Raw genomic sequence first — 12,983 nt, 5'->3', positions numbered from 1 at the left:
AGAAGAACCTACCTGACAGTTAGCCTGATGGGTTTTCCAGACAAGACAGGTGAGAACATAATAGGAGAGAAAATACATAAAAAGGTGAGAGGAAACCATTTCAGTAATTCACAGACAGCACAGACTTAAACGGTAAAGAGAATAGGCTCTACAGATATATGTTGATGCAGGGAACCTGTTAATTTAGAGATTACTGCAGGCTTTTCCAGACCCTGTCTCTCCTCTGCTTTTACTGTTTTCTCATCGTTCTGTTTATTGCGTTGTACAGACGTCTGATGACTGACATGCAAGAGCCTTCTGCTTCGTGTGTTCCACAACCAGCTGTCTTATGTATATTAGGGAAACCGAGAAAAATATGAACTTTCTTGATTTCTTCATTTATTATTACCCATTTTCCATTTTTAAACTCTGAAAAGGTGACCAGAACGGAAGAAGGCTGGATAGTGTGAATGAAACTCATTGAGCTCAATAATGATAATTATATTTCATCTTTCACTTGAGCCATGGAAAAGGTGCTCCACATTTTCCTGGTTGTTTTGGACACATCTTTTTGATAGCTACTATATCCGCGTCAAAGACAAAGAAAATGGATTACTGAGAGTATTACTATTTAATATTAACTGTTTCATACAGTATAGAAAAAAGCAGCTCCCTCGAAGTGCTTTTTAACTAGTTTTAAAATTACCCAGACTCAACAGTTTTCTTTTGTGATTGCCGAAAAGAGATATTATGAAATTGGAATGTAAGGATAGATACTTTTATCTTTTTTTAATGCTTTATCCAACCCTTAACAATGTGCAAGATTAAGTGAAGACAAGGCTAGAGGAAATAACATGCAGTGTGCTGACTGTAAGGCAAGGCCGTGGGGCTGAATCTGTAGCGAGGGGGAAGGAACAGGCAGTGGTTTGGTGGACTGAATGTGTATGTGTGTGTGTGTGTGTGTGTGTGTGTGTGTGTGTGTGTGTGAAGAATTCTTTGCGAAGAGTAACAATGGGTTTTAACAAATCACCTCGCTCATCTCTTGCTGTGAATACATTCTCGTGGACAGATCTATCTGTAACATGAAATAATATACACCTAACCTAAGGTTAAAATACCAACACTTCATGTAGTATCAAGAAAAACCCCTAAAGAAAAAAGAAAAACCCATTTCTCATTCATTGAGCAATTGAGTGGTTATACTAGGTAGGCGGCCCACGTGCTGGAAGAACGCAGAGTCTTCTTTGGGGGATGTCACACAGACCTCAGACCGTGTGCAGACTCCGGTCTGCTGACGAGTGGTTGTCTAGTGCCGTGTTGAGAAGGATTCTGAGCCTGTGTCTGGGCTCTGTCGTAAAGAGGGTTGGGAACAACGTCTGCCATGGGAGAGGGAGAGGAAGGGGCACATGAAGCACACATCACCGTTCCTGGCTTGGTCTGATCCAGAGAGCAGCTACAACGCAAATGTTGACAAATGGCACAGAGATGTGAACAGAATGCTTCCAGAGGGCTGAGCAGGGAGAGCCTCACTCTGCAAGAGGAAGTGGGCAAGTCCTCATCCATTCATTCAACTAACACTGGCTGCCCGCTAGGGGTGACCGACCTGACTCTTAAAGGTTGGATAGGAATTCTCCATGTGGCAGAAGAGGACACAGAGGCTGTTTCAGCCGCAGAATCAACACACACGTAAACATCTGGAAATGAGAAATAATATAGTGGGTTTGGGTAATTGGTGGGAGATGAGGCTGGTACAATAGGTTTGGAAGACTGTGACTTACTCCACCAAGCTGGGATCCACTGGAAGCTTTTAAGTAGGGATCAGATCTCTGTTGCAAAAAGATAGTTCTGGTGGTTGGATGGACTGGAATAGCTAGAGGCTGAACGCAGGGAGGCAGGAAGCTGTGGTGTAAATTCCATTGAGAGAACCTAACCACCTGAGTTGAAGTAGATGCTCTGGAGAATGGAAGGGGGGGCCACCATTCTGATAAAGAAGAATCAAGAGGGTCTGCTGACTGATCCGGACAGAAGATGGGTGAGCGGGAGGACACCGTGGACAAAGAGGCCGTCAGCCGAGATAGGAACACTGGAGGGGGACGTGCTTTCGCATGAAACCCTCTTGGATGTGATTATCAGTTTGATAATCCTGTGGGGATGTCCACTAGGAAACTGGAAATAAGAATTTTCAGATCTGGAAATCCAACCACATTGAGGGGGTAGCTGAGGATATGGGAGCAGATAAAGTGGCTCTAAGAGTGAACTAGAGGAGGTCTAAGAATCACCCCTCAGGGGATGGTTAATACTTAAGAAATGGGTAAGAAGAGTCAATGAAGGAATCTGAAACCTGACAGCAGTATCACAAGTCCAGAAGAAGATTCCTTAGAAGGTGGGAGCAGTGCCTGATGCCAGGAGGACTAAAAAGGCCTAAAAATCTGTGCCTAGTACAGCGGCTGGCACACATAGGAGTGGCTGCTACTTTTACTGCGTTTCCTGGGTGAAACCCCTGGTTTGGGCAAGTAGAAAAATTTGTTGCTGATTTTATCAAGAGCGGCTTCAGGACAATGGTGACAGCAGACACAGAAAAGAACACGGTGCAATGAATGCCAAGAGGGGGACCAGAGAGCTAGAAAGACAGGCAGGTCAGGACACAGGCTTTTAGGCTGAAATGAGGGCATCAGTGGGGATTTCTGTCCTCATGCAAAGATTTCACATCGTATGTCCAGCCAAGCTGAACAAAGAAGAAAAGATAAAGGATGGTCATTTCTTTCTCTTCCGTGGGTGGCAAGAATCCCTGCTTTCCTAACTGGAGGCCGCACTGGGGTCCCAACGATGCAGGCTGTATTGGGGGTGGCCACAGGTTCCAACCTGCAGCCCAAACTGTACTTCTTCTTCCACTGAGTCAAGATAAAAAGATGATGGATCTGGCCAGCCGCAGAGTTCAAAGGGGCTGTGGGAGGTCTTCAGGGTAAAGCACCTCTGTTAAGGCGATTATATTTCTATAAGAGATACAGATCCAACCTCTTTCTGGACTCTAGAATCTAGAGGATTTTCTGACGGTGTACTTTACAGAGCTTTAGAGAGGTCTATTCACACATAAATGAAAGATGAAAGCGCACAGAAAGAAGGTAAATATACTGAGTCTTCACTGGCTAACCAGGGAGGCAAGAAATCCAATAAGTGCTTCATTTTAGGAAGGCTTTTCAGATATCAAAATGTGAGCTCGGAGCTTCAGCCTGGTCCCAGGCAGCTGAAGTCCCACCCTCCCCAGCTTCTCTTCAGTGTTGTAATCACCTTCTTCTCCTGCCGAGGGACAAAGGCACCTAGTCTGGACACCACTGCTCAGGTTACAAAGCATCTGCTCTCAGGCAGCTTGGTTTCTATGACCTATCTTCATGCTTTGCTGTGTTTCTGGATGGTGAATACTCCCATATGTGTATGTTAAACATTGAAGCTTTATTTATTTGTATAAACAGAATTCTCTTCTTCAGGCCCATTTCCTCAGTAAAATGCTCAGGGCAAACTTTCTTTTGTTTCTAGTTGCTTTTTACTATGCCCCACTCTGCGGAATTTCTGAGGTTTCCCAGAGTCCTCAAAGCCCCTCCCTTCAGTGCCAGCTTCACAGGAGAGACTCATTTGTAATGAGGACCTCTGCATACCTAATCAGCTACATACTCGCGGGTGATGCCCCCAATTAACTTAACCTTTGCAGCGTCTTGTTCTCCTACTGAAAGCTTAAAGAATATAGTGATATTCCATTGTACGTTCTTCACAATTTCCTGAATTAAGATGACCATCCTTTTATTATTCTAAGAGAAACAGTATTTATATAGAGATGTTACAGTTCTGAAACCTAAAATAACATGCAACTTTTGAATCTTCAATTTAAAGCCAGTCCTTTATTTAGCACTTGGATTTATATTGTTTTTAAGCATCATACAGAACAGGGATAATTTTCTATCTGGAGGTGGACACCTGAAATATTGTTCTTAATAGGAAAAGTAACAACACTTTCAGAGCATTTTTTTTTTAAGAGGGATTTTTGGATTCACCAAGGAATGAATCAACCTTGGTGAATCCAAAAACTCACCATCTTTTTTCTTTTCCTTTTAAATGACAAATTATGAACTGCTTGGAATATTTGTATCAAGTAAGAATTTGCCATTGAGCTTTTGTTCTAGCCTTACAGCACACCCTGAAAATATCAATAGTTTCTCATTTTCTAATGCAGAATCAACAGTATGAGAATATCCTTGTGAGATTGCAGGGACCTTTGCATCTCAGAGCAGGACTTTCACAAGTGTGAAAGAGAGCAAAGAGGTTTATAACTGGGACTGGAAACACTTCAGCTGTGAGCTGTAATGTTGGATTTGAGTCCAGAGTGACATTTATGCTCTTAACAGGAATCAACTGTGCCCAGTAATCAGCACAGAGAGGAAAAACAGTGAGGCAGTCCGCGGGGAGGAGGTCACTGACTCTTCATTCTTACAATACCCCGATAACTGCTGGCGTATTTTAAGCACAGACTGGCACAGATTTCCCAGTGGTCTACTGCCATCCAACTTAGAGCATATTTTAACCTACACACGGCTACCCTAAGAACGCTTTCTAGTTAGATATTCAGTGCTGAGTTATAACTATTAATTTTTTTTTTGCGGTACGCGGGCCTCTCACTGTTGTGGCCTCTCCCGTTGCGGAGCACAGGCTCCGGATGCGCAGGCTCAGCGGCCATGGCTCACGGGCCCAGCCGCTCTGTGGCATGTGGGATCCTCCCGGACCGGGGCACGAACCCGCGTCCCCTGCATCGGCAGGCGGACTCTCAACCACTGCGCCACCAGGGAAGCCCCGTAACTATTAATTTTGCCATATAATATTTTCCTTAGTTTTAACACTTAATTATTATATTCAGTTTCAGCAAGTAAATTAAAATAGGATCAAACACTTATGTTTGGTAGCCTCAAGTGACTTTCCAATGATTAAAAAAATACACCAAACAAGCAATATTGTGGTGATTTTGTATGCAGCAAAACCAGCTACGTTGCGGGGATTATTAAGAGAGAAAAAACAGACCGCAAATCAGCCATTTAACATGAACTCTTACCCTTTGGAGCTCAGTTTCAAGGTCACTTTCTGGGGAAAGCTCAGTTTCAAAGTCACTTTCTGGCCTCCCAGCTGACGGGACGGCTTTCCTTTTGCTCCCCCGCCTGCTCTGTGAGCCTCTGCCGTCCCTCGGCGTCCGCTGCTCTGGGGTGGGGCTGTCTGCTCCCCTCATGCACCTGAGGATGGCGCACACCTTTCTCGATTTGTCTCTCTTATAATGACTAGCACATGGTCTCAGGTGAACCCTATGAAGTTGTCATTTTTTTTTTAAGGGTCAAAAATGGCTCAATATCAGCAATTTCCTAGGGTTTGATCTAAAAGCTGCTGAAATCCATGACTGTTAAAGGAATGAGCAAATGAATTCACGTACAGCGACGAGGAAGAAGCCAGTTTTATAAAGAAGGACCACTGTCCCAGCCTCTCGACACATGGAGAACTCAGGAGACTTTTCAGAGAGCCGAGGTACTCAGAGCCAGGCATGGAGGCCTTTGAAGAACTTGGAGGAGAACCACGGATGTGACTAGAGATGCACCAAGAGATTCCTATGGTGTGGCAAACGTGTCACAGATCTTGTGAAGTTCAGCTTCAAGGAGGAAAGGGTTAGGACTTCGTTTTGGCAACAGAAGATTGGCTCAAACTGCAAGCAGTGAGATGAGAAGGAAAGACTTCTTGAGGGGACAGAATGATTATTAGGGACAGCTGGGAAGTTTCTCCATCTGGTCTTTAATAATAGTTTCCCTTATCTATCCCTAATGACTTAGGGGTAAGTCTCATTTGGCTGGAAAATGAGGGTAAATGACCTCTCAAGGGCTTTTCTGGTCACAAGGACTCTGACCCAAAGGCTGGGTGAATACAGAGCCTAAGTAAGGCCACGTGACAAGAACAGACAGTGGGCAAGCAGCAGCCATTCAAACTCCTCCTCCGGCATAAGACTCGGCTATTGTACTGTGGAGTAACTCACACACCCTGGCCAGGTCTGCACAGCACAAAGCAATGCCCTCTATCTCTATTCCTCTGGCCCTGGCTGGTATCCAGGCATTGTGGCAGACTGTTCTACCAGGATAGCCTATCTACACAGCAGCCTTACTGGAATGCCCAGTGGGCCAAGGAGGTGGTTCTCAAACTTTCGAGAGCATTCAAATAACATGGAGTGCTTGGTAAATAACAGACTGTTGGGTGCCACCCTTAGAGTTTCTGATTCAGTAAGCACTACAAACCGAATGTTTGCATCCCCCCAAAGTTCATTTGTTGAACCCTAATGCCCAATGTGATGGTATTAGGAGGTGGGGCCTCTGCGAGGTGCTTAGGTCATGAGGGTGGAGCCCTCATGAATGGGATTATGTGTTTATAAAAGAGGCCTGAAAGAGCTCACTTGCCCCCTCTGCCAGGAGGGCATGGTGAAAAGACGGCCATCTATGACCCAGGAAAAGTGCCCTCGCCAGATACCAAGTCTGCCAGTGCCTTGATCTTGGACTTCCCAGCCTCCAGAACTATGAGAAATAAATTTCTCCCAGTATACGGTATTTTTGTTCCAGCAGCCCAGACAGACTGAGACAGTAAGTCTGTGGTAGGGCCTAAGAGTTTGCATTTCTAACAAGTTCCCAGATGCTGCTGATGCTGCCAGTCTGGGGACCACACTTTGAGAACTTCTGCTCTAAAGTTGCAGTTGATCAATTTGACTGAAAGTCACTGTCAGAACTGTTCTCTGCTGCTACACGTATAGACTCAGTTGTGCTGCATCTTAACATTAATTCAGAGAGACATTAATTTATCAAAACACACTGTGCTCCACTTGACAAGTGATTTCCAAAAATCCTTAGTTAGCAGTTAGCTGCAGCTCTTGGTCTTCAGAGCAATTAACAAGTAGTATTTAATTCACCCTTGGTTCCTCGGGGGCTGGGAAAGTATAAAACATTCTGCACATAAAATAAAGAGTTTGGGTCCTGAAGACAGATTCTAGAGTTATGTCTAGAATAGATGTTGACCAGATAGAGCTGATAAGCCCAGAGGTCATGCTGGAGATGTATGTTTTCTCGTAAAAGTTCCCCAGTTCATCCTCAACTAGGAACACATCCAAGATATTAAGTTATGCCCCTGAGAGGTGTGACAAGCAAACATCAATGCATCTTCTTGGACTGCTTCTGGGAGTATAAATTGGAACAATGTTTTTGTAAGGCAGTTTGGCAATACTTACCCAGAGTTTCAAGATGTGTATACTCTTTGGCCCAGTCATTCTACATTTAGTGGCTTATTCTAAAGACATAATCAGACCAGCTGCAAAAGACTGAGGTATAGGGATGTTACCCAAAGTATTGGTCATAATTGGAAAAAATTGAAAATGACCTAATGACCAAAAAGGGGAACTGGTTAAATAAGTTTGGTTCAGTTATGCACTGGAATATTGTTCAACCAGTGCAAATAATATTGGGGATGAACAGTTATTGGAAAAAAAATGTTTCACAATATATTGTATTTAAAAATAGATTATAAACAGCCTCAGAATATTTCCATTTTTTGTAGAAAAGTGATGCCTGTAAATGCATAACTAATCAGTCTGGAGGATTATGTACAAATGAGGTGTTAACAGAGGGGTGTTTACCACTTCTGGGTGGTAAAACTACAGTTGTTTTTATTTCTCTTTTCTATATCCCTATTTGAAAGTTGAATAATAATGAATGTGTATTGCTTTTGTAAGAAGCAAATGTAAAGTTTAAAAAATTTAAGATTTTTTAAGTTAGAAAAGTCAACTGTAAACATGTGCAAAAACACACGGACTTTTTCAGTCTATCACACTTAAGTACAGCTTCAGAGCGTGTGTGTGTGTGTGTGTGTGTGTGTGTGTGTGTGGTGTCATCCTGAATTTATGAAGGGACCCAGTGATAAGCTCCTTCCTCCAGGGCCTCCTCTACTCACTACAGTAAGAGCACAGGAGGGTATGTTTGGATTTCTGTCTTAGCTCCACCCTTTTCAAACTATGTGGCTAGGTATTTTAACCTCCCTTTGTCTTAGTTACTTCATCTGTAAAATGGGTATGTTAATATAGCAACTCCTTTGTGGAGCTGTTGTGAGATGACATAATTCCGGGCCTAGCATGTAGTGAACATCAATAGATTTGGGCTATTACCGTTATTCTGAGGATTAATGCTTTCCCTTAGCTTTTCAAAGCACAGCACCCCACTGGCAAAGGAGGGCAGAAGTAAAATCAAAATCTGTCAGCGTAACTGAATAATCTCTGCGGAACATACTCGGACTGCAGTGAAATGGTGGCTGCAACAGGGAATGTTCAGCAGAACAATGTATCTGAACCAAAAACAACTGACTCACTATGTTTAGAAAGAGGGCTTCAGACAAGTGGAAATTAAAGACAGAAGAGGCACATGACATCTTTCAGTGATGTGGAGCAGTGAGGGTGTTACATGGGAGAAAAGCCAGTAACGAGAGTAATAAAAGCAAAAATAAAAAGTAAAGAGAACTGGGATATGAAGATGATATGGGATACGGTGATTGGGACCGTTTGGTGTTCCACTGGGTAGACTCCTAGGAAAATACAATACTCACGAAGCAAAAAGTACACACGAGCAAAGCACAGTGACAGGGGTTAGAAGGGCAGCTGTTTCGTTGTGTGTATTGCTATCTTAATACACACACACAGACACACACACCACATTCAAGGGCTTAGACCTGTGTTTACCTGCCTCGTGCAGTACTTTTGAGAGAGTGAAAGATAAAACTTGATTCTTCCCTGAAACTCGGGCAACAGAAACTTTTAAAAAACAGTTGTTCTTAGGTTTTTTCCCCAGCCTGGTTCCTAAGAAGTAGTCCCTGAAATTATTTCTGAAAATGACAGCTCCTCAGAGAAGGGATTTGTATGAGGACAGAAGGACTAAACATGACTTCACTTTGAGCCTCTCCTAAGGAAAGAGGCCTCTTAATTTAACATTTCCACCTGATTCTAAAATCTACCTTTTTTCAAGCTTTCCAATCCATTCTCATTAATTTCTTTCCTTGCAAACACAGAAAAAAGATGGTCTTCACACTTCAACCAAGGCACAGATGATTATTTGGAAATCTATATTAAAATTCAACTTTAGAATTGTTTCCAGATTAAAAGTTTAAAAATCATATAAAGTTAAAGGGAACAGACTCAACAAGAAGTCTGAACCATGGTGAAACTGTCTAAGCCCTTTGGGAAATAGAGGTTCCAAAACCGAAGTACACTGGGAAGATTTGCTTATTCCTGACTTAAACATAATTTTAAAATATTTCCTTTCTTACATCAGAAAGGCCGATTTCTACCTTATTATAGTTGCGAACAGATATTTCTTTTTCTTTTGTTTTCTTTTTTTTTAAGGGAAATGTCCTTGAATGCAAACACCTGTGACACCTGTTACTATTTCTAACCGTCAACTATGAGATTAGGGGAAAGTCAGATTTCAGAGTATTAAATTGAATAGAATGGCCTACCTCTTCTAGTAGCAGATGTTTCCTTGTGGTACATTTAATGAGGGAAGTGAGAGAGTGCTATATATTAGTGATAAATATTCCCTGGGGCAAAACTCAGGGTTAGGGGATGGGGTATGAGTAAGTCTAGGGAGGCAAAATGGAATAGTAGGACCTCCTGTTGCCAGAACAAATCCCTCACTTCACCAAACACTGTACCTCTTAGAATCTTGAAGTGGGAGCTAATCATGCCAAAGAGAACTGAAAGGCCCAAGCAATCTATTTATTGCTTTGTAAAGTTCAGTCCTGTGGACACATTAGTTAAAAGAAGCAACTCCCAATAGAATTAGGAACAAATTACCTCCCCTAAATATGAAATGCAAAATTACATACAACATCGTATCTACAGTGTTCCTTCATTTTTTTCTTGCTTTAGGCAATGACCTTTAAAAATTGGAAAGAAGAGTGCAGGGTCCCTAAGTTTCTGAATACTCTCATACATACTGTATACATAGAAAACCAGGGTAAGGACCCCATCAGAGGTGGGGAAAAACAAATGAAATAATCCAAAGCAAATCTATCCATCAATTTACTAGTTTTTCCACCGTTTGGAGGAAGAGGTCACGTGTTTTAAGATTTTACTGAGCTAGACCCTTCACAGGCATTACTTCATGGAACCATCACAGCTACTTCGTAAGGTAGCTATTATCAGCAGACCCTGGGGACACAGCACACACGGTTCCTGCCTTCTAAGGGGCACAGGGCAGGTGCGACCAGACGTCACACAGTGTTATGTGAGGTGTGACAGAGGGAAGGTTCCATGTTCTGTGGGGAATATGTTAGGGGAGGATCGTGTTCAGGACCCTAGAGCTAGGATTCCTCTCAGGAACCCTTTTAGAAAGGAAGACTCTGGCTCTGAGCCCAAATCTAGCTGGAAAACCCAACCAGGAACATAAAGGCAGCACGAAATGAATGTGTTCAGATTAAACGGATATCTGTCACAACTCCTGACATATTACTAATATGTTTTAAATTTTTAATTTTAAATAGACATGTCTGTAAAGCTATCATGGGAAAGGAAATAAGCAGCCCAGTTGTACCACTAAGGTGCAAAATAATTCATAGAAATTATCCTTCCTAAAAGTATGCCTCAGTATCAAGACATGGATAGTCTCGTAGGCTTTTATTTTTTTAAAAAAAAAAAAACTCTAAAAGATACAGCAAAAACTGTAATTTTACTTACAAAATGATCAGGGTTTCTTGCAAGTTTCTATTGATTCTTTTTCACTAAACACAATTCAGAAGATAATTCTTCCGGGGATGGGGGGAATCTTACAATGAAAACCTGCATAAAAGTGTTTACAGCGGCTCTATTCATAACTGCCAAAACTTGGAAACAACCAGGATGGCCTTCAATAGGTGAATGGATAAACAAACTGTGGTGCATCCATACAATGGAATATTACTCAGTGATTAAAAGAAGTGAGCTATCAAGCCACAAAAGACACAGAGGAACCTTAAATGCATTCTGCTAAGTGAAAGAAGCAAGTCTGAAAAGGCTACATACTGTATGATTCCAACTACATGACATTCTGGAAAAGACAAAACTGTGGATGTAACAAGAAGGTCAGGGTTGTCAGGCGTTACGGTAGCAGCAGAGAGAAGGGGAGAGTAGGTGGAGCACAGGGGATTTTTAGGCTGTGAAACTATTCTGTACGGTATCGAAATGGTGGACACATGACATTATGCACTTGTCAGAACCCAAAACACTGTATGACACAAAGAACGAATGCTAATGTAAACCATGGACTTTAGTTAATAATAATATATCAATATTGGTTCATAACTGTGACAAACGTACCGCACTAATGCAAGATGTTAGTAATAGGCGAGACTGTGAGGGTGGAGGTGATGGAGGGACCTTTCTCTGCTTTATGCCCAATTTTCTTGTGACCCCAAAACTTCTCTAAAAGTTAAGTCTGTTAATTAAAAAATCTTAAGACAGTTTGAAGAGGAAAGAGACTGGTTAACCTGAACAAACAAAGAGAGAAGTGATTCCATATTGCAGAATGATATGAATTACTATCATCTCACACATGTCTGTTAGTTATGGCGTATTTTTAATTGAAATCATAGGTGTATAACAGAACACCAGGAGAGTAGTGTAGAATTATCTTTATTTCAGAACTGATGGGACCTTAGAGATGAATAAACAGGTTTAGATAAACTCAGAAAATAACCAATCATGACTATCAGAGAAGGGAAAACTGTGTTTGGTTTCTGCTGGGGCAAACTGAACGTGTTAAAGTAAGTGTTATGGAAAAAAACATTTATAGTTGCTAAAGATGCAAAAAAAACTCCTGAAATTTTTATTTATGTTAGTACATTGGAATGTAGCCCAAATTACTACATATGTTTGTTACCTAAATGGTTTAATTTAGTTGGTACTCATCTTACACACTCTTTGAGGGTTCCTAAAGTTCTTTCTTTATCAACAAAAATGATCCACATTTTCAGCTATTTTAAAATTCAGGACAATAAACGTTCCACTGGCACATGTGAGAGGTGGTACAGCCTGGGGATTCGAGTATGGGTGGTGGAGTTAGACTGCCTGGGTTCAAATCCTGGTTCCACTACTCACTGGCTGGGTGACCTTGGGCAAGATACTTAACCTTCCTTGGCCTTTGTCTCCCCATATGGAAAGTGGGGACAATAGCAATACTCATCTCATGATTAAATGAATTAATGTACAGGGCCTGGGCCACAGCTCTCAAGTGTTAACTGTTATTAATCCCAATAAACTGATTTTAGGAGACCACACCTGATGGCAACATGAAGACACCTCTACGGTGATACTTCTGCTACTCCTAGAATTACTGTTAACATGTTGGCCTCCTCCACTGAATCGTACTCAGTGACAGCAGGAGCCGAATTGTAGTCATCTTTGTTAACAAAACACATTTAAGGAAATAGTTCTCAGAATAAGGAACTACACTGATTTACTTCTTACTGGGAAAGAAATTTTAATTTCAGCTAAAATTCATACTGTTGGATTGAAAACTTGTTTTTTTTTTTTTCAATTGAACTGAAAGAGGAAACCAGGTAAAGTTTTAGTGCACCATACTTTGGCCCAGTGACATTACGGTATATCAATTTTAAGACCATCTGTGCCCTCAAGTATTTCCCCTGGGGAGACTGGATTACACTGGGACTTTTGGCTGAAATGCAACCATGTTGAAAAGACAGAAAACAGCAACTGGACGTTCAAACTGAACATTAACTGCAAGTTGAGACCCACACCATTTTTAGTCGGTGAGAGCTCTAATTCACAATTCAGTAGTTCCACATAACAGATCAAATCTGCGCTTCTGGTTTTGAAAGGCTCTGGTGAACCCAGTGAGTGCAACTTCAGCTACTGTATCAAAGACTGATGTTTGTTTAATCAAGATGGGAAATAAGGGTTTATGATA

The 12,983-nt window shown here is 41.8% G+C and overlaps 1 protein-coding gene across 18 annotated transcripts in view; it reads right to left on the bottom strand.

Annotated features, from left to right (window-relative positions):
* ANKS1B (ankyrin repeat and sterile alpha motif domain containing 1B) overlaps positions 1 to 12,983 on the bottom strand; it is a 1,217,724-nt gene that overhangs the window by 40,063 nt on the left and 1,164,678 nt on the right. For all 18 annotated transcript variants that reach the window (XM_032645644.1, XM_032645646.1, XM_032645647.1 and 15 more), the window contains one exon: positions 13 to 24. In XM_032645644.1, the coding sequence (XP_032501535.1) occupies positions 13 to 24 (12 nt within the window). The remainder of the gene's footprint in view (positions 1 to 12; positions 25 to 12,983) is intronic.

Source organism: Phocoena sinus, chromosome 10 (genome assembly GCF_008692025.1).
Source record: "Phocoena sinus isolate mPhoSin1 chromosome 10, mPhoSin1.pri, whole genome shotgun sequence".
In the NCBI taxonomy this organism is placed as follows: domain Eukaryota; kingdom Metazoa; phylum Chordata; class Mammalia; order Artiodactyla; family Phocoenidae; genus Phocoena; species Phocoena sinus.
Note: the sequence above shows the minus strand (reverse complement) of the source record. Positions and strands in the feature narration are given on the sequence as shown.